Source organism: Vipera berus, assembly GCF_964194415.1.
Source record: "Vipera berus genome assembly, chromosome: 11".
Taxonomy (NCBI): Eukaryota; Metazoa; Chordata; class Lepidosauria; order Squamata; family Viperidae; genus Vipera; species Vipera berus.
The window spans coordinates 11,938,989-11,962,476 of NC_138214.1; the positions used below are offsets into that span (position 1 = coordinate 11,938,989).

General features: G+C 42.1%; 1 protein-coding gene and 1 long non-coding RNA gene across 3 annotated transcripts; one reads left to right on the top strand and one right to left on the bottom strand.

Moving 5' to 3' along the window:
• The first annotated feature begins 943 nt into the window (after positions 1 to 943).
• On the top strand, positions 944 to 22,266 carry LOC308673170. Of its 2 annotated transcripts, none has more exons than XR_014027591.1 (4): positions 944 to 993; positions 3,077 to 3,224; positions 3,321 to 3,450; positions 21,582 to 22,266. It is a non-coding gene; the product is annotated as an uncharacterized lncRNA (long non-coding RNA). The 2 variants fall into 2 exon arrangements; XR_014027592.1 differs by having other exon boundaries at positions 948 to 1,018; positions 3,135 to 3,224.
• GPR174 (G protein-coupled receptor 174) lies at positions 9,881 to 18,916 on the bottom strand. The gene is made up of 2 exons (XM_081336386.1): positions 18,874 to 18,916; positions 9,881 to 11,902 (listed from the first exon to the last, which is right to left on the bottom strand). The coding sequence occupies exon 2, from the start codon at positions 11,295 to 11,297 to the stop codon at positions 10,311 to 10,313; it is 987 nt and encodes a 328-aa protein (XP_081192512.1). The 5' UTR covers positions 11,298 to 11,902; positions 18,874 to 18,916; the 3' UTR covers positions 9,881 to 10,310.
• Positions 22,267 to 23,488: the final 1,222 nt, after the last annotated feature.

Below are 23,488 nucleotides of genomic sequence, written 5' to 3' on the forward strand. Positions count from 1 at the left end.
GGATGCTTTTATGTCCATTTCAACTTCATTGGGAGTCCAGAAGCCCCTGAATGGATGAGCTGATGCACATGTCTGTAGTGGGATATTCCGTTTGTTCTGAAGTGACTGCTTAGTTCTTCTGCGACAAAGTAATCGTAGTAGACAAAACAGAGGAGTAAAACCTCTAGCTGTTATGCATTAGATTTCCTTGCCTTTTCAATTGGTTACAAAAATAAAGCCACTAGTGGATAGTTCAAGGAGAAAAACGTGCCTTTGTGATTTGTACAATGTACGTTGCAGAATTCAGTTTTCTGTTGCTGTGATTTGTTAGCCATAAATCCTCTCCAGTGGATTTGCGTCATCATCTCCTTTCTTGAATAACGATGCAAAATCCTCTAGACCAGCTTTGTCACAACAGAGCGTGCGAGTTTCCTAAGCTTTAGGCTTTCATTTGGCCCTTTAAAAAGATGTTTATGTAATTCCAGATGGCAGTTCTTGGTAGCGAGGGAGTTAAATGTCATGTTTTTGTTCCATAGTGCCTGTTTTATTGTGTAGAACCTATTATAAACAACTGTTCACCAGTTGGGACCTTTTCTGATCTGGTTCCAGGAAAGAGGACAAAGCAGTTCAGTTTGATTTAGTATTAATTTGCTTAATAGTTCATGTATTTTTCCCACATGCAAAGTGCACAGCTTTTTGTTGCGCTAATCATAATCCGAGGCAACTTTTGAAGGGGTAGCAGCCAGTGCCTCCCACGAAGTAGTTGTGGATTGTGAACTGCTGCCTGTAACTTTGCAAGCAATAATTCAGGTGGGGTGGAATTAAATTTGGGGTTTTCCTCTACCATTCCAGGGGATTTTTTCGGTCCATGGATAGGAGACAACGGTGACCTTGTGCTGCTGCAGGTAAATGGTGTCTGAACCAATTACATTTACGTTGGTTTTTTTTCTAGGACTAATAACTGCGGAGGAGTAATCTGGGCAGTGCTCTTGCTGGAACTTGTCTGCTCAGCATGTCAGTCACATGCTTTATAATTTAAGTATAATTTTCCTCCTGGCCCAACATTCAAGTAGGGGGGAAAGAAATCCCGTCTTCCCACTAGGTGGCAGTGTTGGCAGTCAAAAGGATATCAGTTGTGTGTTCAATGAAGATAGTTGAGTTGTGTTCACCAGCAAGAGGGCCAGTAAGTGTGGCAGGGTGTAAATGCAAAAAACGCTTTGAGTAAAGGCAAGTAATCTTGAGAAGGTAGGAGTAGCAGATGTCCATCTCCACATAATACAGGTGGTCCTCAAGAACCTTTCATTTAGTGACTGTTCGAAGTTATAACAGTATTCAAAAAAAGTGACATAACTTTTTCACACTTAAAACTGTAGCAAGCATCCCCGTCACATGACTGAAATTCAGATGCCTGGCAATTGGCATGTATTTATGACAGTTGCAGTGTCCTGGGGTCAGGTGATCACCTTTTGCCACCTGACAAAAGTCGATGGGGGAAGGCAGATTCACTTTACAACCTTGTTACTAACAAGAATTGCAATGATTCAGTTAACAACAAATGGATGGGGCAAAACAGCTATCTTGCTTAGCAACAAAAATGTTGAACTCAACTGTCTGTGGTCGTAAGTTGAACCTTGTAGGTCCACCCCACCACCACTGCCTATCCTTGAGACTGTAACATAACCCCAAAAAAATTCAACTCTTTAATAGAGGTTGTGCACTGAGATAAAAGAGCTGGTTTGGTCTAGTGCTTAAGGCATCAGGTCAGAGGCCAGTAAATGGTCCTAGTCCTGTTTTTGGTGTGAAAGCTGGCTGGGTGACTGTGAGTCAGTTCCTCTGCAGAACCCACTTGTGAAGAAAATAGAAGGTGTGTTAGATATGTTCATTGCCCTGAGTTATTTATGGAAAAGGATTTTTTTTTAAACTGCTCAAATGGTCCCAAAATCTGGCCAGGCCTTTTAGTGATGTGATTCAATGGAAGGCCGCTGAAAATTTGAGAGGAGGCAGAATTGCAGCAGCATCAGAGGATCAATTCAAATAATCGCACTCAGTTTGATCTAAAAAGGAGTGAGGAGGGACTAAGAGAAACGGATCTCTGTAGCCACTTCATCAGAGTCCCAAAGCAGCTGGTGCTAGAATGAAAGAAACCTTTTCTTCCTGGCCCTTCAGCCATTAACACAGTGCAAAAAATAAGTTTGTTCACCTGCTCCAAAACACTGTGGTTTCTTTAATAGGAGATTAAAAGAGAATCCCTCAGAGCCAAAGCTCAAACCTGCAGTTAGCCATCCTGACTGGCATGTTGGCTATTGATGCACGTAAGCCGTGTAAAATAAAATGATTCCCTTCTGGTCTGCTTTCTCATTTTTGCACCCATTTTAGATCAAGGCCAGTTGGAAAGGACAGGAGACCTAGTTCAGCATAGCTAGAGGGCACCGTTCTCCCCATCTTGTCACGGACCATCACAAGTATATTTCAAAAGGCGAGCTGTCTTAACCGGTTTCTTTCCAGGAAAAGCACATCCTTGATTTAAGAAGTGTGAAATCCAGGGGGTTAATTCAATCTTGAAATAGTTGCCCTATTGCAGACAAGCCAAACTCGTGACGTCCCGTGATGTCGCGCAACGTATGGAGACAGTTTTGCCATTGCCAGCAATGGGTTGGGTGTGGCTTCCATGTGACGTGCAGCCTGCGGGCCAGCAGTTTGACACCCCTGTCCTATTGATACGTTGTCATGGTTAGATATTCGCCTATCTAGTTCCCTAAATATGGATGCCAAAGGGTTGATATTATTTGTAGTACCGTTAGTTAAAGTATTAAATCATTTTTATGCAATTTGAGAGTCAATGAGTCAAGGAGTTGAGTTTGAAGAACCCTGCCCCATGTGCTTCTAAAAACCCTAAATTTATGCAGTAGCTCTTCTTGACAACTGTAACTAGTGCCTTGACTATTGTATCAGTAAACAAAGGTCAAGCAACATTATTAATGGGCCGAATAATTCAAAATAAAGTTGATCATCAATGGCCCTCTGCATTCTGCCTAGCTGAATTGACTGGTTTCTTTACAAAATGAGGTGCAAAATTGCTTTCTGTTCTCATGTGCAGCTGCTTTTTCACCAAGAAAGCTACACAAACGAGCCTCGATTTTCTTTTTCTGATTGAGATGTTTGCAAGAACAAAAAGGGGAAATCTCTACTAAAACTTCCAAAGGTGCATGAAAGATTCTGCAGTGGCAGTCAAGTATATTTTAATGGTAAGCAATAGCCTCCTCAGTGGTTTACACCCCCCAAAAAAGGCTCCAGGGTCACTTAAAAGCTGAAATGAAAATAACTTGTATCTTCTGGTACAGCCCAATCTTGCTGTATGAACACCTCGTGTATGATTGTGAATGAAATTTCTACAGCTTTGCAAAAATTTTGAGACTGGAGTGAGGATGAAACATCCTGTCAAAACAGCCCAGGACCATCTGACGCTTTACGGTAAGTTATTTTGATTTTGCATATTTAGTTTCAACAAAGAACTTCCTAAGTCAAAAAATACGCTTCTGTTCTACTTCCGCCGAGAAGTGCAGATCGAATGTTCACATCTTTGTTACCCACTCAAAGATAACATTTTGACACGTCGGGCGTGTTAGGAGATATTTTTAGGGGAGATGTTGCACTGACGATTTCTTGCTAACTGTTTCTCTCAGCAGGTCAATGACTGAGTTAATGGGCATCATAGGGAGAAATGGGTTGCACAGGCCAGGTGATTTCTATTATATTGCCAACCAATTTGCCGGCACGACAGCCTAAAATTAACTTATTTCTGTTGCTATGTGAGACATTTGTTAACTGAATTTTGTCCCAGTTGACGACCTTCCTTGCCACACTTGTTAAGTCAGTCAGTGCAGTTGTTAAATTAGGGACACGGCTGTTAAGTGAATCTGACTTCCCCATTGAGTTTGCTTGTCAGAAGGTCGCAAAAGGGGAATCACAAGATCCCAGGACACTGCAACCGTCAAATATGAACCACTTGCCAAGCATCTGAATTTTGATCACGTGACCAGGGGGATGCTGCAATGGTTGTAAGCGTGAAAAATGGTCATAGGTCGCTTTTTTCCCAGTGCGGTTGTAACTTTGGTCACAAAACGAACTGTTGTAAGTTGAGGGCTGCCTGAACGCCCAGTTTGGGAGTACTGGATCTCTTTAGCCAAGTGGCCACTTTTTAGCCACATTACAAGCAGTCCTTGCTTAGTCACCAAAATTCATTCAAAGGTATGACAAGACACCCTTCCACCCTCCCAAGGTGCTTACAACCCATTCTAGACGTTATGCTGGTCGCACACCCAACCCATGAGCTTATAATCACATTTTGGGAACCTGGCAAGCAGTTCACCTTAGCAATAGCACCACAAAGGCAAAGAGGGAAGTTGTAAGAAGCAACAACAATCTTAACCTAGCATTCGGTTAATAAATCTTGTTAGTGTTCTGTACCAGCCTGCTAGCGGCCCTGCAGCAAAAGCAGGGACAACCCCTTTACAAATGGCAAGAGGCTGGAATAAAGCCTGCCAAATTTATTCACATAAAACAGCAAGACAAGACACCAACCATAAAACAGGAGCTATGAAACAGGAACTATCCAAACGGTTGCCTTCAGCAAACCAGCCCTCCCACACATTCCCCTTAAATACCGTTCAGGGCGTGGCCTCTCTCTGCCTCCTTCCGAGGTGCCCCATTGCCTTCCTCTGTTTACTCCTGATTGACTGCCTCCTGCGTTGGGCGTCCTTGAACAGGGCCAGCTGTGGGTCATCTTCATCCACGCTGTCAGGCTCACAGAGCTGGGTCTCCGTCATGACCAGGTGGGAGGGGCCTGGCTGAGGGCTCTGCGGAGCCTCAAAGCCATCATCAGCAAGCTCTTCAACAACCCCCTCCTCCTCCTCTGAGTCGTCCAACCCAACTGCCGAACCCACAGGCTGACCCTGAATCACAACAGTTAGGATTAGCAACAGCACTTAGACTTATATACCACTTCACAGCCCTCTAAGCAATTTACAAGATCAGCGTCTTGCCCCCAACAATCTGGGTCCTCACTTTAGTGACCTCGTAAGGATGGAAGGCTGAGTCAACCTTGAGCCAGTTAGAATCAAACTGCTGACTGGGCAGAGTCAGCCTACAATGCTGCATTCTAACCACTGCTTCACCAGGGCTGCTCTTTGGACCATTTCTGTTTCCCACAATCAGGTGATCATAATTTTCAACATTATTATTATTTGTGTGTGTGTGTGGTTTTCTGCCTTTACTTTTGCTTTCTGGCAAAAAAAACACCCCTTGGATAAAATGGATTTGCTTAACAACCGACACCAAAAGGGTAATAAAATGACACGGTGACCTGTTTAACAACTGCAACGACTTCCCGGCCATAATTCCAGGCTGAATTGCAATCATAAGCTGAGGACCATCTGTACTTTTGCTTGACTTGAGGGGCCGACAGAAACAGAAGTGTAAATCCTCGTAGACAAAGCACTGCAGTTCCCTCCCTTTAACCTTCAGACCAAGAGGAAACAACCACCCAATGAATTATCCCATCTGAGGTCCAGATGAAGTTGTAAACCCTAATGCACAAACAGTAATCAGTGGCCCCTGCGCACTCCTAACAATGGTACAATTTTAACATGGTTGTGGGTGGGCATTTAAATTACACTGGAAAGCAACTATTAAATAGTGTCATTTTACAACAACAAAGTGGCCCACAATGAGATACTTCTAGAAGAGAGAATCTTAGCTGACTTCGCATTAATCTGTACAGCCAGTTAACAAAACACAATTACCTAAGCCACATTTAAAATTTCCATCACACGTTAAATGCTGTGCTGTGCATGCAGTGCAAAGGACACGAATAACTTTCTGAGACAAACCTCAAATTATGCAAAGCTTTCCGGAACAAACTGGTTACATAGGTCGGGGTGTGCCGGTAACAGCTTAAAATTAATGATGCCTTCCTTCACACACAATATTAAACCAGTGGCCAACTTCCCCAACACAAGGATATCCCATGCTACCTGATCCAATATAATTGAACATGCTAGACAGACTTGACCAATTAGCATGAAAAGACTGATAAAAGCAAGAACTTAAATGGTTTTCAATATTTGAGGGGCTGTCACAGAGAAGAGGGGGGTCAAGCTATTCTCCAAAGCACCTGAAGGCAGGACAAGAAGCAACGGATGGAAACTAACCAAAGAGAGAAGCAACCTGGAACTAAGGAGAAATTTCCTGGCAGAACAATTAACCCAGTGATGGCGAACCTTTTAGAGGCCGAGTGCCCAAAAACCACCCCTGGCCCACCCGCTCCTGCTCCACCCTCGCTCTGCCCCATGCCTGCTGCCCCACCTGCCTGCGGGACCACACACCGCCTCCATACCTGCCACAGTAGATCGCCCAGGTGGCCCAGCAGCACCATGGCCATGCCATCCGCCTGCGCCCTGCAGCATCATTTGCGCGTGATGGCGCGAGGGTGGAGTCTTGTCCTCGCTGCCCAGCTGCCATGTCCTTGGCTGTGCTGCTCCGCACGGGCTGTGCTCGAGGGCAACTCTCCTCTGGGGGGGCTGCTGGTGAAGAGGGGGCCATGCGGGGAGGCAGGCCTGGGGTGACGGTGTGTGTGCCCACAGAAAGGGCTCTCGAGTGCCGCCTGCCTCCAGAAGCTGTGAATGCTCCAACACTGGACGTTTTTAAGAGGAGATAGGACAACCATTTGTCTGAAATGGTATAGGGTCTCCTGCTTGAGCAGGGGGCTGGATTAGAAGACCTCAAAAGGTCCCTTCCAACACTGCTATTCTGTATTCTAAAGAAAACAATAGCGCTTAATACTGCTTTACAGTGCTTTACAGCCCTCTCTAAGCAGATTACAGGGTCAGCCTCTTTGCCCCCAACAATCTGGGTCCCTATTTTCCAACCTCATAAGGATGGAAAAAGGGATGTGGTGGCTCAGTGGGTTAGGACGCTGAGCTTGTCGATCAGAAGGTCGGCAGTTTGGCGGGTCGAATCCCGAGTGCCATGTAACAGAGTGAGCACCTGTTACGCGTCCCAGCTTCTGCCAACCTAGCAGTTCGAAAGCACGTAAAAATGCAAGTAGAAAAATAGGGACCACTACGGTGGGAAGGTAACAGCGTTCTGTGCGCCTTTGGCGTCTAGTCATGCCGGCCACATGACCACGGAGACGTCCTCGGACAAGCACTGGCTCTTCGGCTTTGAAACGGAGATGAGCACCGGCCCCTAGAGTCGGAAACGACTGGCACGCATGTGCGGGGGAACCTTTACCTTTTTAAGGATGGAAAGCTGAGTCAACCTTGAGCTGATCAGAATCAAACTCCAGGCTTCGGGCAGAGATGGCCTGCAGAACTGCATTCTAACCACTGCATCACCAGGGCTCCTAAGGAACCTTGCCATGTTGCTTGGGCAAATAAAATGAAATTCTCACAAAGGTGAATAACAATGAGATTTTTGATATTCTCTTCCTCTTGCCAAATAACCAAGAAACACAGAAACCGCACATAAGGACACATTCATAGGTGTCCCCGTAGAAGAAACGGCCTCTTTTGCAAACACAGCATATCTCACACGAGTGCATGGTAGTAACATGTGCCACCTCAGCTTGGTTTCCTGCCTTCACAGCATCAGCCTTGGCACATTTGATCTCTGTTTCCTATTGCAGTTATTATTTGTCACTGTTCCTTTTGAGTTGTGGTTTCCATGCACCTGACATGATAGTTGTTAGCAGAATGAGGTGAGAATTATCGGTCACATCATCTTGCTGGGCTAGAACTGGTGGGAGGTGGGATTTTTTTTTTAAAAAAAGTAGTTTGTTCCATCCGGAAATAAAATTGAAAGTGGGTGTGGAGTAAAGGTGAAGAGAGCTTTGTTGGTTCTGAATTAGTTTTATAATGATTCAACAGTATTATTTCTTTCAAGGTGCAGCCCTTAATAAAACAACTGCAGCCCCTAGTAAAACAACTATGTCCGATAAAAAAAAAAAGACAGGTGTGGAATCAGCAAAGGGGTTGCAAGACAGATCCTTACTCTCCTTGACATGGAAGTAAAATCTAGTTATAAGGTGACTAAAAAAACAACCCTGAGTTGCTTTCAACTTTTTGAAGAGTACAACTATTTTATCCTGCTTTCCACAAGTTAAGTGCTTTGTAGAAATTTGCATGAACTTCCCAGTCGGTTTTGTTGTTCCTGAGAATTCTGGGAGAATGAAGAGAGCATCTTCTAGGGAGCATCCAGATTTGGGTAGTATTTTAAATTGCCCATCCGACATTTTAAATATTGCTAAACTGCCAGTGAAAGGAAAGGAAACCATGCTCAGAACATGGGTTGATGAGATACACACACACACACACACACACAGAGAGAGAGAGAGAGAGAGAGAGAGAGAGAGAGAGAGAGAGAGAGAGAGAGAGAATTCAATCACAAAGGCAAAGAGAGTAGTTGTAAGAAGCAAAAACAATCTTAAAATATTATCCGGTTAATAAATCTTGTTAGGAGTAGACTTAGACTTATATACCTCTTCACAGTGCTTTTACAGCTCTCTCTAAGCGGTTTACAGAGTCAGCCTCTTGCCCCCAACAATCTGGGTCCTCATTTTACCCACCTCGGAAGGATGGAAGGCTAAGTCGACCTTGAGCCAGTCAGGAACAAACTCCTGGCATTGGGCAGAGTTTGCCTGCAATACTGTATTCTATCCACTGTGCTACCATGGCAGAGATATCAATAGCAATAGTACTTAGACTTATATATCTCTTCACAGTGCTTTACAGCCCTCTTTAAGCGGTTTACAGAGTCAGCCTCTTGCCCTCAACAATCTGGGTCCTCATTTTACCCACCTTGGAAGGATGGAAGGCTGAATCAAACTTGAGCCGGTCAGAGTCGAACTGCTGGCAGTCAGCAGAATTAACCTGCAATACTGCATTCTAACTATTGTGCCACCACAGTTCTATATGCACATCACTATCAAGTTAATGAAACCTATGGCTTGTGCGGGCCTATCGTGTGAAGCAAACAGAGCAGTTAAGTTTTGTTAACCTAGATTTAAGATTGAGTATCTTGTGTGAAGGGACTTTCATGGTCTTAGGGCAGCCACCAGCCAAGACTTCCCGATTTGCCAGTGCCGCACCACCATCCCCGATGTCATTCCCAACAGCAGATGTCAAAGACCGAGAGGGTTTTTATGGAGAAAAGTTGGGAAAGCAATGGACAGGTTTCACAATGCTTAAACAGAACCCTGATGGGAAATTACAAGGTTGTATAACTCTTGCGAAATAAACACAATCTTCTCCAAGTGATCTACAGAGGTGGTCCTTGACCTTTGACCACAATTGGGGGGGGGTCACATGTCCTTGGAGATTCTCAATCGTCCAGGTCATGGTTGTCCCAAAGGTGCTTTTCCAAAAGGCAACTGGATTTCTCCTTGGGTGTTTTTTTTCCTTGAAAATTTCAGTTTAGAACTGAAGAAGCTCTCTTGGATGAGAAGTGAAATGTTTTCAAGGAAAAAAGAAAAGCAAGAAAGTTCAGTTCCCTTTTGAAAAAGCACCTTTGGGATAGTTGGGGCCGGAATTTCTACTGCTAAGCAAGGTGGTTGTTAAATGAGGGTTTTTTTGCCAAAAACCCCTCCCTCCTTTGGGGGTCCTCCATAATTTTTTAAAGTGGGAAGGGTCCCGAGAGGAAAGAAGTTTAATAAATACTGGCAGAGATCATCTTTTTAGCCTGGAAAGGTAGACAATGATATTTTTTTAGCTTTTTTACCCCCCTTTAAAATGTGTGTATTTTACAAGGCAGTTAACAAACATTAAACCAAACAAAATCAAAGCCTAAAAAGGTAAAATTACATTAGGAAAGACAAGATAGGTTAAATAGAATCAGCAACAGAGAATGTGCCTGCTCTGGATGAAGCCATAGTTTTTCTACGAAATATGTCATCCATTATTCCATTATTCACAAACTGTTTCACAAAGACTTTACATAACATATGTTATCATATACATCAAATTTATTAAAGTACAAAAATGGATTTTATAAATTATTTCAGAGACATTTAAATTAAGAGTGCACAGTACTAATGTCATTTACAAAATAAAATTAAAGCTCTAGAAAAACACTGCATTACTTCATACCTCTGATGAAGAGAGCACTCTTCCTTACACAGTTTCTCCAAGGCCACCTCTAGATTACTTGACATACTAATGGTCGATATCTATATTGAAGACAAGCTATGGTAAATCTGTGCTTTTCCCAAAGTTATCATGGCATCAAATAAAGGTGTTAATCAAAACAACAACCCCATAGTATGAGTTTCCTATCAATCACCCAACTATACTTATTTCGGATGGCTCCTTTGCACATCCACAGTGCATGTTATGAAATGGAATACTGTCCTGTAAATCTTGCCTTGAAAGCCGCCTTCGAAACTCATCTGTAGTAAAGTAATAAATTATAGGGTCAAGACATGAATTTAAACTGGCAAGGCACAAGGCAATTGCGTGGAAGATCAAAATAACCTTTCGGGCATAGGAATCTTCTATCATTTGGGACTTGACCAAGTAATTCAAAGGGAAACTGATGTGATAAGGGCCAAAGCAAATTAAAAAGACAATGGCGCAAGTCAGGATCATCTTTAAGGCTTTCCGTTTCTCCCCAAGGTCTTGGGAAACGGAATTCTTTTCTTGGAGAGATAAGATGGTCTTCCAGGAACAATACAAGATGATCAACAGAGGGGTTACAAAGCCAACCAGCTCACCTAGGGACATCATTGCTATTGAGATAGGTTCATCTGCAGTCTTCAAGGGCAGGTCCACAAAGCATTTATTGTCAGCACAAGTGTCGTTGGAGGTGAGTCGTAGAAGGGGGAAAGGTAAGCAGCCAACACAAACCACGACCCATCCAACGAGGCAGATGTACACGTCGTAGATGCGTTTGCAATCGCTGAACTTCAGAGGGTGCATGAGGAACTGAAATCTCCGCACACTGATGCAAACCAAAAAGTAAATGCTTGCATACATGTTGACGTACTTGAGGTAGAAGCAGAACATGCAAAGTTCCTTCCCCAGGTGCCAACTTTTAGACAGGTAATAGAAAATCCTTAGTGGCAAAGATAACACTTGAGCCAAATCTGCAATTGCGAGATTGATCATGAAAATCACGGCCCGTTTAGTTTCTTTCATATACCCATAAAAGACCCAGAGAGCCAAAACATTCCCAATTAACCCAGGAACCAGGATGATTGTGTATATGATGGCATATAAGTGTTTCAAAAACTCATCTTCATTGTAGTTTGAGTCATTGGTTGCCATGGTTTTCCTTGTGGAATATGGGAGTGGCTTGGGAGTTATGTAAGAGGATTAACTAAAACTGTTGCTATCTTGAATTCTCTGGAAGGACATGAAAAGGCTGAGGCACTACGTATGTAAAATCTGAATATTTTGGTTTTGTTGCATCATTTTTTCTTTCGCAAGCTTGCAAAAACAGATGTTGCTTCAGTTTCTTTGTAGGGGGATCAATTTTTTAAAAAAAACAAACCAAACCCCCAGAATCTTTAGGATCTTTTTGCTTCTCTAATTCTTCTATGCTTATCTTTGGATCCTCCTTCAGCTTTCTTCATTGTGTTGTTGAGTTTTGCCTAAAATAAGCTTGTCTGATTATGGCATGCGTTTGATTTTTGAAGCAACTTTATCACAGAGTCTTGAGTCCTCTTTCTCAAGTAGGTTTTGTCTTGAGTAAAGGGAAGACAGATAAATCCCAAATGTACGATGTCGATAAGAGGCAAGGAGAATCAATTGTCATCCAAGACATCACAGCCACCACCTGTGCGAAGAGCTTCTGCTCCTTTTCAATTGCCATACCAAAAAGGACTTTTATAGCTGTTATTCTGCAATACAGCAGAGCTGATCACCTGCAACTGAAGAAAAATACAAATAAAAGTTTGTGTGGTCTTATGCAAGGCAAGAGTGTCTCAAAGTTGACTTGGTTATAGCTTCCATCAACCAACTCATCTCACCTCTGTTGGATACATCAGGGAGAGAGTTGGAGCCTCAAGGTCCTCCCCATTGGCAGAGCTTACACCAATGGCTACTTGACCTGCCATCCTAACCTTGACTTCATCAACAGATATTCTACCTGCCTGGTTCAGAAAGAAAGGTGAGAAAATAAAGCTGCTTCTATTGAGGTTGGGATTGCTTTGGAAGTCATTGTAGAGAGGAATCTAGATGTCTTAATGGACAACCACTTAAGTATGAGCCAACAGTGGCCAACACACTCTTAGGCTGCATCAACAGGGGTAGCATCAAGATCACAAGAAATGATAGTGCCACTCTATACTATACTAGTGAAACCACATTTGGAATACTGCCTATAGTTCTGGTTACCACGATGCAAAAAAGATCTGCTCTCCAAAGCACCTGAAGGCAGGACAAGAAGTGATGGGTGGAAGCTTGTTAAAGAGACAACCAACTTGGAAAGAGAAGGAATTTCTTGACAGTGAAAATGATTGATCAATGGGAGAGCTTGCCTTCCAGACTTCTGGGTGCTCCATCGCTGGAGGTTTTAAAGAAAAGATTGGACGTCCATTTGTCTGAGATGGTATAAGGACTCCTGGCTTGGGCAGGGAGTTGGGCTGAGAAGACCTCCAAGGTCCCTTCCAGTCCTATGATTCTAAAAGCATCCAATACAATAGCAGGTGCATCATGACTGGCACAGATCCTATAATACTTGCCATTTGAATGATGACACATGAGGTTCTTGGCCCTCCAAAAATAAATACTCATGTTCCATTCTCAAACTATCTTGCAATTTCTATTCCTCTTGGTCAAAGTGCATTGTCATCATCATCATCATCAACAACAACAACATCTAGTAGTATAAAAATACTTTATAAACAAAAATGTTTTATAAACAAGTGGGTCTTATTTCACTTTTTCAAGACTACTACGCCAGTCCATCTATATTTTGAGAGTTGTCTGTTCTGAAGCAGGCAGGTAATTTCTTTTCCTGAGTCTATTTCTTTAAGTCCCTGATGGTACATGAACAAATTGATTTAGCAAATTTGTAACAGATGCACTCCTCTGTTTTCATTAGGTATCTTGTAGTAGGATTAATAGTAAAAATCACTATTTCTTAATTGTTTTGTGCTGCCTGTCCCTCTATTCCTTGGAATCTACCTTAATACACAGTAGATTTGTTGAGGAGAAGTAGAATCATTTCACTGTGTTATTTTAGAATTCCTTCCCTCCCCAATGATGTTATTAGATATCATTATATTTGATTAGGAGCAGTCTGTTCCCTCTGAAAGTTGAATGAAAGTATGACTTCCATAACAAACATATCTTCTGAGATTGTGATAGAACTGCAGGGAAGCATCTCCATCTAGCTCATCAATCAATTATGTACAAGGTGAACATAATCTTGCTGTAATTCTTACTCTGCTTTATCATGGGAGTCAGAATACATAATCTATCAAGTGTTTAATAGCTATTCCAGTACCATTAATAACAAAAGCTTCTAAATGTCTACTTTTCAGGTGGCTTTGATTGTGATAGATGAGGACCATTACTTAATGTTCAGTGGTTTGGGGAAAAACATTAAGTCAATGGCTTTTCCAACCCTTCTGTCACAGTTATCTGAGCCATAGTATAATTCTTTAATATAAATAGCTAAGATTTGATTCCCCCTCTGAAGATTTTTCAATGATTAATTAAAATGCAAGATGCTATATCTCATATTATCCTACTAAATCATTTCCCCCGATAGTGTGCCTCTCAAACATGCTGTTAGCAGCTAGTTGACAAGTCTAAAAACATAGTTTCACACAGTTGGAGAGATTCAGCATGAAGAAAACTGGCATAAGGAGCATCTCCTAGAACTCAATTGGTAGGAACAATATAAATCAGCAGAAAGGTTACACCCCCTTGCATTATATTTAGCATCCTAAAGTCTATAATTTTAAGTATAAAGAAATGGGGTACAATCTTTCATTTGCAAAACACTAAACATAGATTAAGAAAATATAGTTACTGCTTTTATGCCATACATAAAGCTAAACAATAATCATAAGCTGCTGCTGGGCAGGGGACGGAGCAAGGGATTGCAAGATTGGCTGGGAAACCGTCATAGAATGTTGAACTAGAGATTACATTACTGTAGCAGCAATGTAGCAGTAGCCAGCAGCCTTGAAGCAGCCAAATGTTATTCCTTAGAGAGGCATGGGTCCTGGATTTTGGACATATTCTGTAAATTAGCTCATTTGAGGTTCCTTGCTTCAAAAATTTTTACCTTATGAGGCACTGTTTTTCCCAGTTGAAGGTGATGTTAATGAGAGTTTTAGCAGTATATAGATCACAATTATTCCGCACTCACTTTATCATTTTATCCTCATAACAAGTCTGCTAGTGACTGGACCAATATAACCAAGTGTAAAAAGAATGCAAATGGATGAGCTGATAAGGGGAAAATGACAACTTAGTTTAAAAGGGCCATGAGCAAGAAAATCATATTCATTGAGACTCTATTCTGTTTGGCATAGAAAATTCAGCAGGCTTCTGAGATGTTGTTCTACCCTACAACAATAAGGTAACTCTCTTGTAACTCTTGTGGGTGTTTCCTGACATGGTCTACCTTGAAGGCTAACACCAAGTAAGCTTCATGGTTTCATTATAGATTTGAATGTGACATTTCCCTTCATGCTTAACCAGGGAAATTTCAAAGACAGCAGCTGCATTTCCACTGAACATGGTTATTTTTTCATGATTTGGTGTTTGTGTGAACACAACTCATTTGATTCTTTTGATACCACTAACAATAGATTAGGGATGGCCACCACCTCTTTATTTTAATCCCCCTGTTGTATAAAAAGAATTTAATCTTGTGGAACATCTGATGATGTTATCTAGACAGGTAGTGAAACATCTGCAGGCCAACAACCCAACTCGTGAGCATCAAAGACTCCATAGTTCAACCCTGAACTATAAAGATTATCTTGTATTGGAGAATTTAAGCTTCTAGCTGATGACTACAAACTGATGCAAACAAACTGGTGTAGTTAACCTACCAGGATTCAAATCTCTACTGCCTCAAGTTGAAAAGAAAGATGTGTTTATTTTAGATCCAAAAGAATGGAAAATCCAGGAGCGATTACAAAAACCATCATTTTTATTTATTTTATATTACGCAATGTTATACAGCTTTCCTCCAGTACCGGTCTTATTTACTCTTCCTATCCCTCTTCCATTTTTCTCCTATTTAAAGGGCAGTGATTAAACTTTTGCTTGCTTGCCATTGGGCATTACAGACCTTTTACTGGAAAAGCTCTTAATACTGTACCACATTTTGCCTAAGCCTTTTTGCCAAATAGATATTGGATATTTTGCTCATTAGAATAAAAATGGAGAGACTGGAAGAGCTTGGCAGGAAAAGAAAGAAAGGGAGGAAAAAAAACAAGAATGTTCAGCTAGTAAAGGGGAATATTTATAGCTCAGAGTTGAAATGAGGGGCCCTTGGTGCTCTCTGAGCTTGCTTGTTTTCTTGCAGACATTTCATTCCCCAAACTAGGTAACATCTTCAGTGCTAGTAAGGGGTGGGGCTTGCCTGTCTGTGCTGGTGGGCGTGTGATCTTTGAGATTCTTTGGCTGGGCTTTTTGCTGTTGACTTTTTGGCAATTTCTTAATTGGGGTATTGTTTAATTGATTAGGGGACGCGGTGGCTCAGTGGGTTAGGACGCTGAGCTTGAAGGTCGGCAGTTTGGCGGGTCGAATCCCGAGTGCCGCGTAGCAGAGTGAGCGCCTGTTACTCGTCCCAGCTTCTGCCAACCTAGCAGTTCGAAAGCACGTAAAAATGCAAGTAGAAAAATAGGGACCACTCCGGTGGGAAGGTAACAGCGTTCCGTGCGCCTTTGGCGTCTAGTCATGCCGGCCACATGACCACGGAGACGTCCTCAGACAAGCGCTGGCTCTTCGGCTTTGAAACGGAGATGAGCACCGCCCCCTAGAGTCGGAAACAACTAGCACGCATGTGCGGGGGAACCTTTACCTTTTACCTTAATTGATTACTGGTCTGATGTTAACCTTGGAGTTAATCTATGCTGATCTGGGTGCTGCCCATAAAGGAACAAAAAGACCCAAGCACCTCCCCACCAGCCCCCAGATCAGCATAGACTAATTCCAAAGTTAACTTCAGACCAACAGTCAAGGAAACAATGCCCCAATCAAGAAACTACCAATGAAGCCAACAGCAAACTGATAGGAAAGCCACTAGAATATAAACGAACTGCAAACTGCATCCCTTTCTACCGGTAGCACTGATGAAGTTACCTACTTTGGCAAGGAAATGTCTGCAAGAAAACAAGCAAACTCAGAGAGCGCCAAGGACCCCTCAGAGCGTTCAATTATTATTATACATTGGTAGTTTCAATGTGACCATGTTACAGTTTTAAGAGAGATCAAGTTTAATCCATGGATATTGTGGGCAGACCCATGTTGCCTTTCGTAGACACACAACCGTTCCAAATTAAAGAAAAGTGTCTTCTCTCGACTGGGCCAAGAACGTTGGCAAATGTTAGATAAAAGACTCCATAATCTGACACTAGTTTTCCTTTGGGGGCTCTGATAGACATATTGTCGACATGCTGTAGGTTGCGTTGGCTGGGATTGATTTATTTATAAAATGTCTTTCCAAACAGCAGAAGTTTATTTAGTCATTTCATGGTGTCTCATCCCAGCAGCAGAACTCCCACAGGTTTCCACAGATACAACTGAAAAACCAGACAGTGACACACTCCCCACGGGTAACCATTCTATCACTTCATCTTGTTCCGAAGGCTCTTACGAAGCAGAATTGTTTTGATCCTTTTTCTTAGACACAAGAGGACAGAAACCAGTTAAATCTCTTGGGAGAAATGATTCCAGAAGTAAAGGGCTACTGTAGAGCAAGATTTCTCTATCTCTCCCCCATGACTTGAATGGAGAGGACCTTAAGTTCTCTTTTCTGGGATGAAGGAACAGCTGTATGGATCAACCCTACCTGGAGGGGACACATGGGGATACCTGTGAGCCAATTTATGAAGGCCTTTACAGGTTAAAACTAGCACTTTATGGCTGGCTGGGCACCTCTGGGAGCATTTATGAGTTTTAAGTCAACAACAACAACCACAACAACGATGATGATGATGATGTTGGAAGGGACCTTGGAGGTCTTCTAGTCCAACCCCCTGCTCAGGCAGGAGTCTCAATACCATTTCAGTTCAATGCTTGTCCAGTCTCTTCTTAGAAACCTCCAGTGTTGGGGCATTCACCGCTTCTGGAGGCAGGTTGTTCCACTGGTTAATTGTTCTAACTGTCAGGAAATTTCTCCTTAGTTCAGTTAAGAAGATAGGATTAAGGCGTGGACTACTGTATAAGAAGCAATTTTAAACATTATGGATGCATCTTATTTTCGCTTTTGGCAACCATATTGATTAAATGCATCTCAAATTCTTGCTTAAATTTAAAGCTGTCCATATTTTTTTTCAATGTGTGGCTCCCAACCAAACTGGGATTGTGCTACTAGTAATATTTTTTTTAAAAAAAGTTAGCTGTGGAACCAGTTCTTCAAAATGGAGAGATGGGATTTTTTTTTCTGCTGTAATTCTATGGCAAAATTGCAGACAAGTTTAACAAAAAGAATCTCCTGTGGGTGTGTCAGTCGTTTTTCAAGAACTTGATTTCTTGTCCAAAGTTAGGTTCCTTTATCAAGTAGGGAAAGCCTTGAGTTTTAGCCAGATTTAATCATGGCTTGGAGCAGAATCCATTAATTTCATAAAATCTCAGTTGTCATTTTGACTTAAATAGATCTCTTCTTTTTTTTTTTTCTTCCTTCTGTTCAATCGTGCCTAATTCTGACAAATTCTGCCTGCTTGAGTCCTTGCAATTTTCTTGGGAAAGTTTTCCAGAAGTAGTTTGCCATTGTCTCCTTCCTAGGGCTGAGAGAGAGTGACTGGCTCAAGGTCAGCAAGCTGGCTTTGTGCTTAAGACACGATTGAAACTCATATTCTTCTGAATTGTAGACTTGTGCCTGAATTGCTACATTTAACTGACTTTCAGATTTACTCTAAGCAGGTAGCTCCGTACACATATTTTTTAAAGTAATATTATGTAATATTATGCATATATATATATATATATATCAACCTAGCAGTTCGAAACCACGTAAAAATGCAAGTAGAAAAATAGGTACCACTACGGTGGGAAGGTAACAGCGTTCCGTGAGCCTTTGGCGTCTAGTCATGCCGGCCACATGACCATGGAGACGTCCTCGGACAAGCGCTGGCTCTTTGGCCTTGAAACTGAGATGAGCACTGGCTCCTAGGGTCGGAAACGACTAGCACGCATGTGCGGGGGAACCTTTACCTTTTTTTATATACATATACAGAAAGCCAGGAAGCAAATAGCAATTATTCAACAATACTACTTCAATCATTTCTTGCCCTCCGTCATAAATTCACTTTTTGATCTCTCCAGAAAGAAAGAAAGAATCCAATTCCTTTGTCTGCAATTTCAGAAACAGAACACTGTATAAGAAAGATGCTTGTATACTTACAAATCGATTTAACTTTCTTTTTTCCCCAAATGGAGGTGCACACATGGCTATTTGAGGTGTTTGAATGTATCAAAGTCTATGGATTTTTTTTTTTGCAGTTGTGAAATCTTAGACTTTCCCAGCATGAGTTCCCCCAACTCTAACCCTGATGAATTGTTCCTCTCTTTGATTTTATTTTTAATTCCGTTCGCAAAGGTAAATGCTTTGAGGGAAACACAATGGAGTTTCAGCAAATGGCTTCCCAACTGCTTACAAGACACATCTGCCTGCTAAGATAAACCCCACTGCATTAAATGAAAGTCCTACCTTTATCATTTCTCGCCTGTGCCTTCAATCACCTCCTTTGCAGTCTCCGTGTAAGAACAAAAGTTTGATGCTCCGGTGCGTTTTTCCCCTCCTCTGCTTATTATAGAAAGCAAAACTGCAACTCCTCTTTTCACGTGTGGCCGAAAGAGGAGGTAAAGCAGTGCGGATGTTAAAAGTGTCAAACTGAGGCACTCGTAAACCTCTACAGCAGATGTATTTTTTTCCAACGTGCACCTTGTGAGGAATACTGAGTGATGAGCAATTTCAGAAAGTAGCACCCAAGGGTCACAGTTCTGCTATAGTGGTGGAGTCTATATATAGGCCACCGTAGGAAGAAGGCAGTGAGTGGGTCCTTGACTGACATGGCACGTCTGCCACGGAGAAGGGCCAACCCATGTCAATGTGACAGAGAGTCCTCGCCTCCTGGCCAGAGTTGAGTCCACAGTTTCCATTTGCGAAGCAAGAAATTGGTTAAGTGAGTTTTATGAGCATTCTTGCCACAGTTGTTAAGTGAATCATTGCAGTTGTTACGTTAGTAACAGGGTTGTTAAGTGATTCCGGCTTCCCCATTAGCTTTGCTTGTCAGAAGGTTGCAAAAGAGGATCACGTGACCCCAGGACACTGAGGCCGTCATAAAGATGAGTCATTGGCCAAGCGCCTGAATTTGGATCACGCGACCGTGGGGATGCTGCAAAGGCCGTAACTGTGAAAAACGGTCATAACTCACTTTTTTCAGTGCCGTTGTAACTCCGAACGGTCACTAGATGAGCTGTTGTAAATCAAGGACTACCTGTATTGGGTATCTTTTTAGAATCGACTCCGGAGAGCGTTTAAGGAAGTTGTTCGATGTAACTTTTTAACCAGAAGCTGGCTTTTTCTCACTTGCACTAGAATAAACAATGTAGGGGATATATTCATCTTATTTTAATGGGTTTGAGGGGAAAAATAGGAACCAGGAAATCTCTGCCATACTGGGAGACAGCTGAGTGATTAAAATGTCTTCCTTAGTGCCTAGATTTGCATAGAATGGCAGGCAGTGTTATAACAGGATTACATCATCTCTGGCTCAGCTACAATACCTCTTATTGTTTGGGCGCTACTTACAGTTAATCCTCAACTTACCACTGCTCGTTTAGTAACTGTCCAAAATTACGACGCTGAAAAAAAGTGATGTATGACCATTTTTCACAACTTGTGACCGTTGCAGCATCCCCATGGCCACGTGATCCAAATTCAGATTGTTTGACAACCGACTCATCTCTGTGACGGTTGCAGCATCCCCGGGGTCATGTGATCCCCTTTAACAACCTTCTGATAAGCAAAGTCATCAGGGAAGCCCGTTAACAACCGAGTTAATTGCAGTGATTCTCTTAACCACTGTGGCAAGAAAGGTCGTAAAATGGGGCAAAAATTCACTTCGCCGCCTTGCTTACCGTGGAAATCTGGGGCTCAGCTGTCAGCGTAAGTCGAGGACTCCCTGTGCTGCAATTCTTTCACTGCAAGTTACACTTTCTAAATCTGTTTTTAAAAATCAATTCCACAGCCAGATCAAGACTTTAATGCTTTGAGGTGAACTCGGAGCGCCCGAGTGCTAACTGAGCGTGTAAAGAGCTTTTCTTTCATTCTTGCCAGTTGGTGCCTGGTGACCACTTAATGCTCCTTAATGTAAATCCTGAGACAGAAAGCAGCTTGGGCTTTTAACTTGTTGGCACGAGGACCTTTCTTCCAATCAGCTTGAAAATGCGGATATCTTGCAGCAATAAAACGCTCAAAGGCTGGTTTTGTTCCTCCTCTGTAAACTGGCTCACCTCAGAGCTGGGCAATTCTCCAGCTGTAGGCCAAGGGAGACCTTGGACTTAACTCTGCTGCAATTCAGGGGCAAAAATCAACCACGCTAACAATTTACAGAAGAAGAAAATACTTGTAGTGCAGGGTTGAACAATGAGATAGTTGGTGCTCTCTGAGCTTGGTTTTCGTTATTGTTGTTGTTGTTAGAGGAGGAGGAGGAGGAGGAGGAGGAGGAGGAGGAGGAGGAGGAGGAGGAGGAGGAGGAGGAGGAGGAGGAGGAGGAAGAGGAGGAGAACTACTATGGGATCCTTGCTACTCTTCGAACATATTTGTTGTCTTGCAGATATTCCATGGCCCATCTAGGTAACAACATCAGTGCTAGCAGGGAGTGGGGTTTACTCCCTGTTTATATACAAGTGGCTTGCCCTGTCAGTGTTGGTGGGGGTGTTCTTGGTGATTCCTTGATCAGGATATTATCTCCTGCTTGCTGATTGATTGTCTGCTCGATTGTTTTATCTTCTTGGCAATTCCTTGATTAGAGTATTGTTTGCTGCTTGACTGAGGTGCTGAAATATCTGCAAGAAAACAACCAAGCTCAGAGAGCACCAAGGGTCCTTACTAACAACTTAAGCAATCAAAGAGCCGTCTCTGAAGTCTTACAACAATTAAACATCTAAAAGAGTGGAAAATGATGTCACCACGTTAAACTGTCTCTGCAAAGCCAAGGGGTAAAATGGACGCCCCAGAAGAATTAGCATCGCTCAACTCTGGCTTAATCATTGAGATTATGGATTCTCTACTCTAAGCCGCCTTCAGAGTGTTACATTTTTGCTCCAATAAATGTATGCATGTGTGTGTGCGGGCATTGTGTGATGTGGCAGCTCTAGGCAGTTTCAGTAAGGCATCTCTTTCTCAAACAGACCCCCTGCAATCTGGCAATTGCTGTGAATGCCTAATGCACAAGAATCCGGTAAGTCCAGTCCTCTCCTTCAGCCTGGTGTCCTCCTGTTTCTCAGGTAAGTGATAATTTGGTGGGTTGTAGTTCCAACATCCCTAAAAGGCGCCAAATCTAGAAAATTCAGGTGAATTTAAAAAAAAAAAATCTCGTTCACTCTATGCAGGACATGTGGGTGTTGCTACCATCTTGGTATTAGGGTGGCAGAATATGCCCACCCGTTAATGATGCAATGAATGGAGAGAGGTCTCTTAGAGAAAAAAGAAAAAGAAATAGGTATTTCCTGCTTTAGCACCAGAAACATGGCTGAATGCCCAGGAATCCAACCCAGACTGAAGAAATGAAAGTCCTGTCATTGGCTGATGAATCTGCTCGTTTCACTCTCTCCAGCACAGATTGAAATCTTGACCTTTTTTGCTCCCATTCATGAAAGAATTTGCAAAGATGGCCGAGTTCTGATCAAAGAATAACGATAATGATGGATTTTACTGTGGAAATGATAGATGGCAGTATATGATTTTTAAAAAGGACAAAGGCCTTTGTCATTCTGTTTTGCTTTACATGGTTTCTCTTAGATGGAGGCCTTCGCGGAACCTCCCAAAACAATTGCATTTGGTTGATTGCTGGGACTAATCCAGACATATTATTCTCTCCCTAATATCCCATCAGGCATAGGCCTGTAGCCCTCTTGAATGGAAAAGTCTGCAGACCCCAAAACACTTTGCATTGGAATGGATTTCAATAAAACTTTGTAGAAATATAAGTAGTATAACAGCTTAAATCATGGTTGGCTTCACACATGGCATCAAAATGTGATGTGTTTTGCCCTGGGCTTAATGTGTGGGATAAATCCTGAGATTGTGGTATGCAAACCAGAGATATGGCCTGGTATATTATGCAAGTCCAACCAACTGCGGTTTATTTAATAAATAATGCCTAAGAAGCACTGCTTAGCATGATATGAAGACTATCTAGACATGCAAGATTGATCTCGGTCAGATGAAATCTTAAAATGCATGTTAAGATTATATTCAAATGTAATATTCATTCATGGTTTCCCAGACCATGATTTGGCAGTCAATCACCCATCCCCTCCTGCTTTCAGCTTAATTTTTCTGCTAATATTGCATACAACTGAATTTTCTCAGCATTTAACCTCTTCTTTAAACAGTGATGAATCATATTACTTGCAGTAGAATCCAGGATCCGAAACTGTGTTTTGCAAAGAACAAAATATGTGATTCTTAAGATATGTGGTTCTCCTCTACAGCAGCAATGACCAACCGTTGCAGGCCTCATCCAACCACACTGAACAATTGTGTGGCCTTGGAAGCCACATAATAAAAAGTTGGCCAGAGTGCTAATGGTGGGGGATTTCCATTGTAACCTTCCTGTCAGCAAATTTTGTTAAGAAACATCTTAGAAGCAATCTCCTATATCAAATTAAAAGCTATTAATCCCGAAGGGTTAAAAAGTAGCAAAAAGAAGTAGTTATATGAAAAATTACCTGGAATGGTATGAATTTGAGACTTAGGGGTGAATTTTGAATTAAGCTTAACGATATGTTGGAAGAGTTTTATGCAGTGTGTAGACAATATCCTACATGAAATGATAAATTTAACAGATTTTAGTCAGAAGAAATTGTCTCCATCTTTATCTCTCTATCTCTGTCTCCACAAGCTGTTCCAGTTAAAATGCATACATATTTAAATACTATGATAATATATAGTCTTGGCACCACTTTCATTTCTATGCCCCAAGTCTTCTCTTTTGCCTCCCTCACCTTAACCTGAAAAAGCACTGTCAATCAGTGATATATATATTTCATTTACTAAAAGAATTTCAGCAGAGACGTGCATATATCATAATCTG

Bases quoted from the DNA above. Each gene is read 5' to 3' on its own strand.
- GPR174 (XM_081336386.1), bottom strand. From the start codon at position 11,297: ATGGCAACCAATGACTCAAACTACAATGAAGATGAGTTTTTGAAACAC.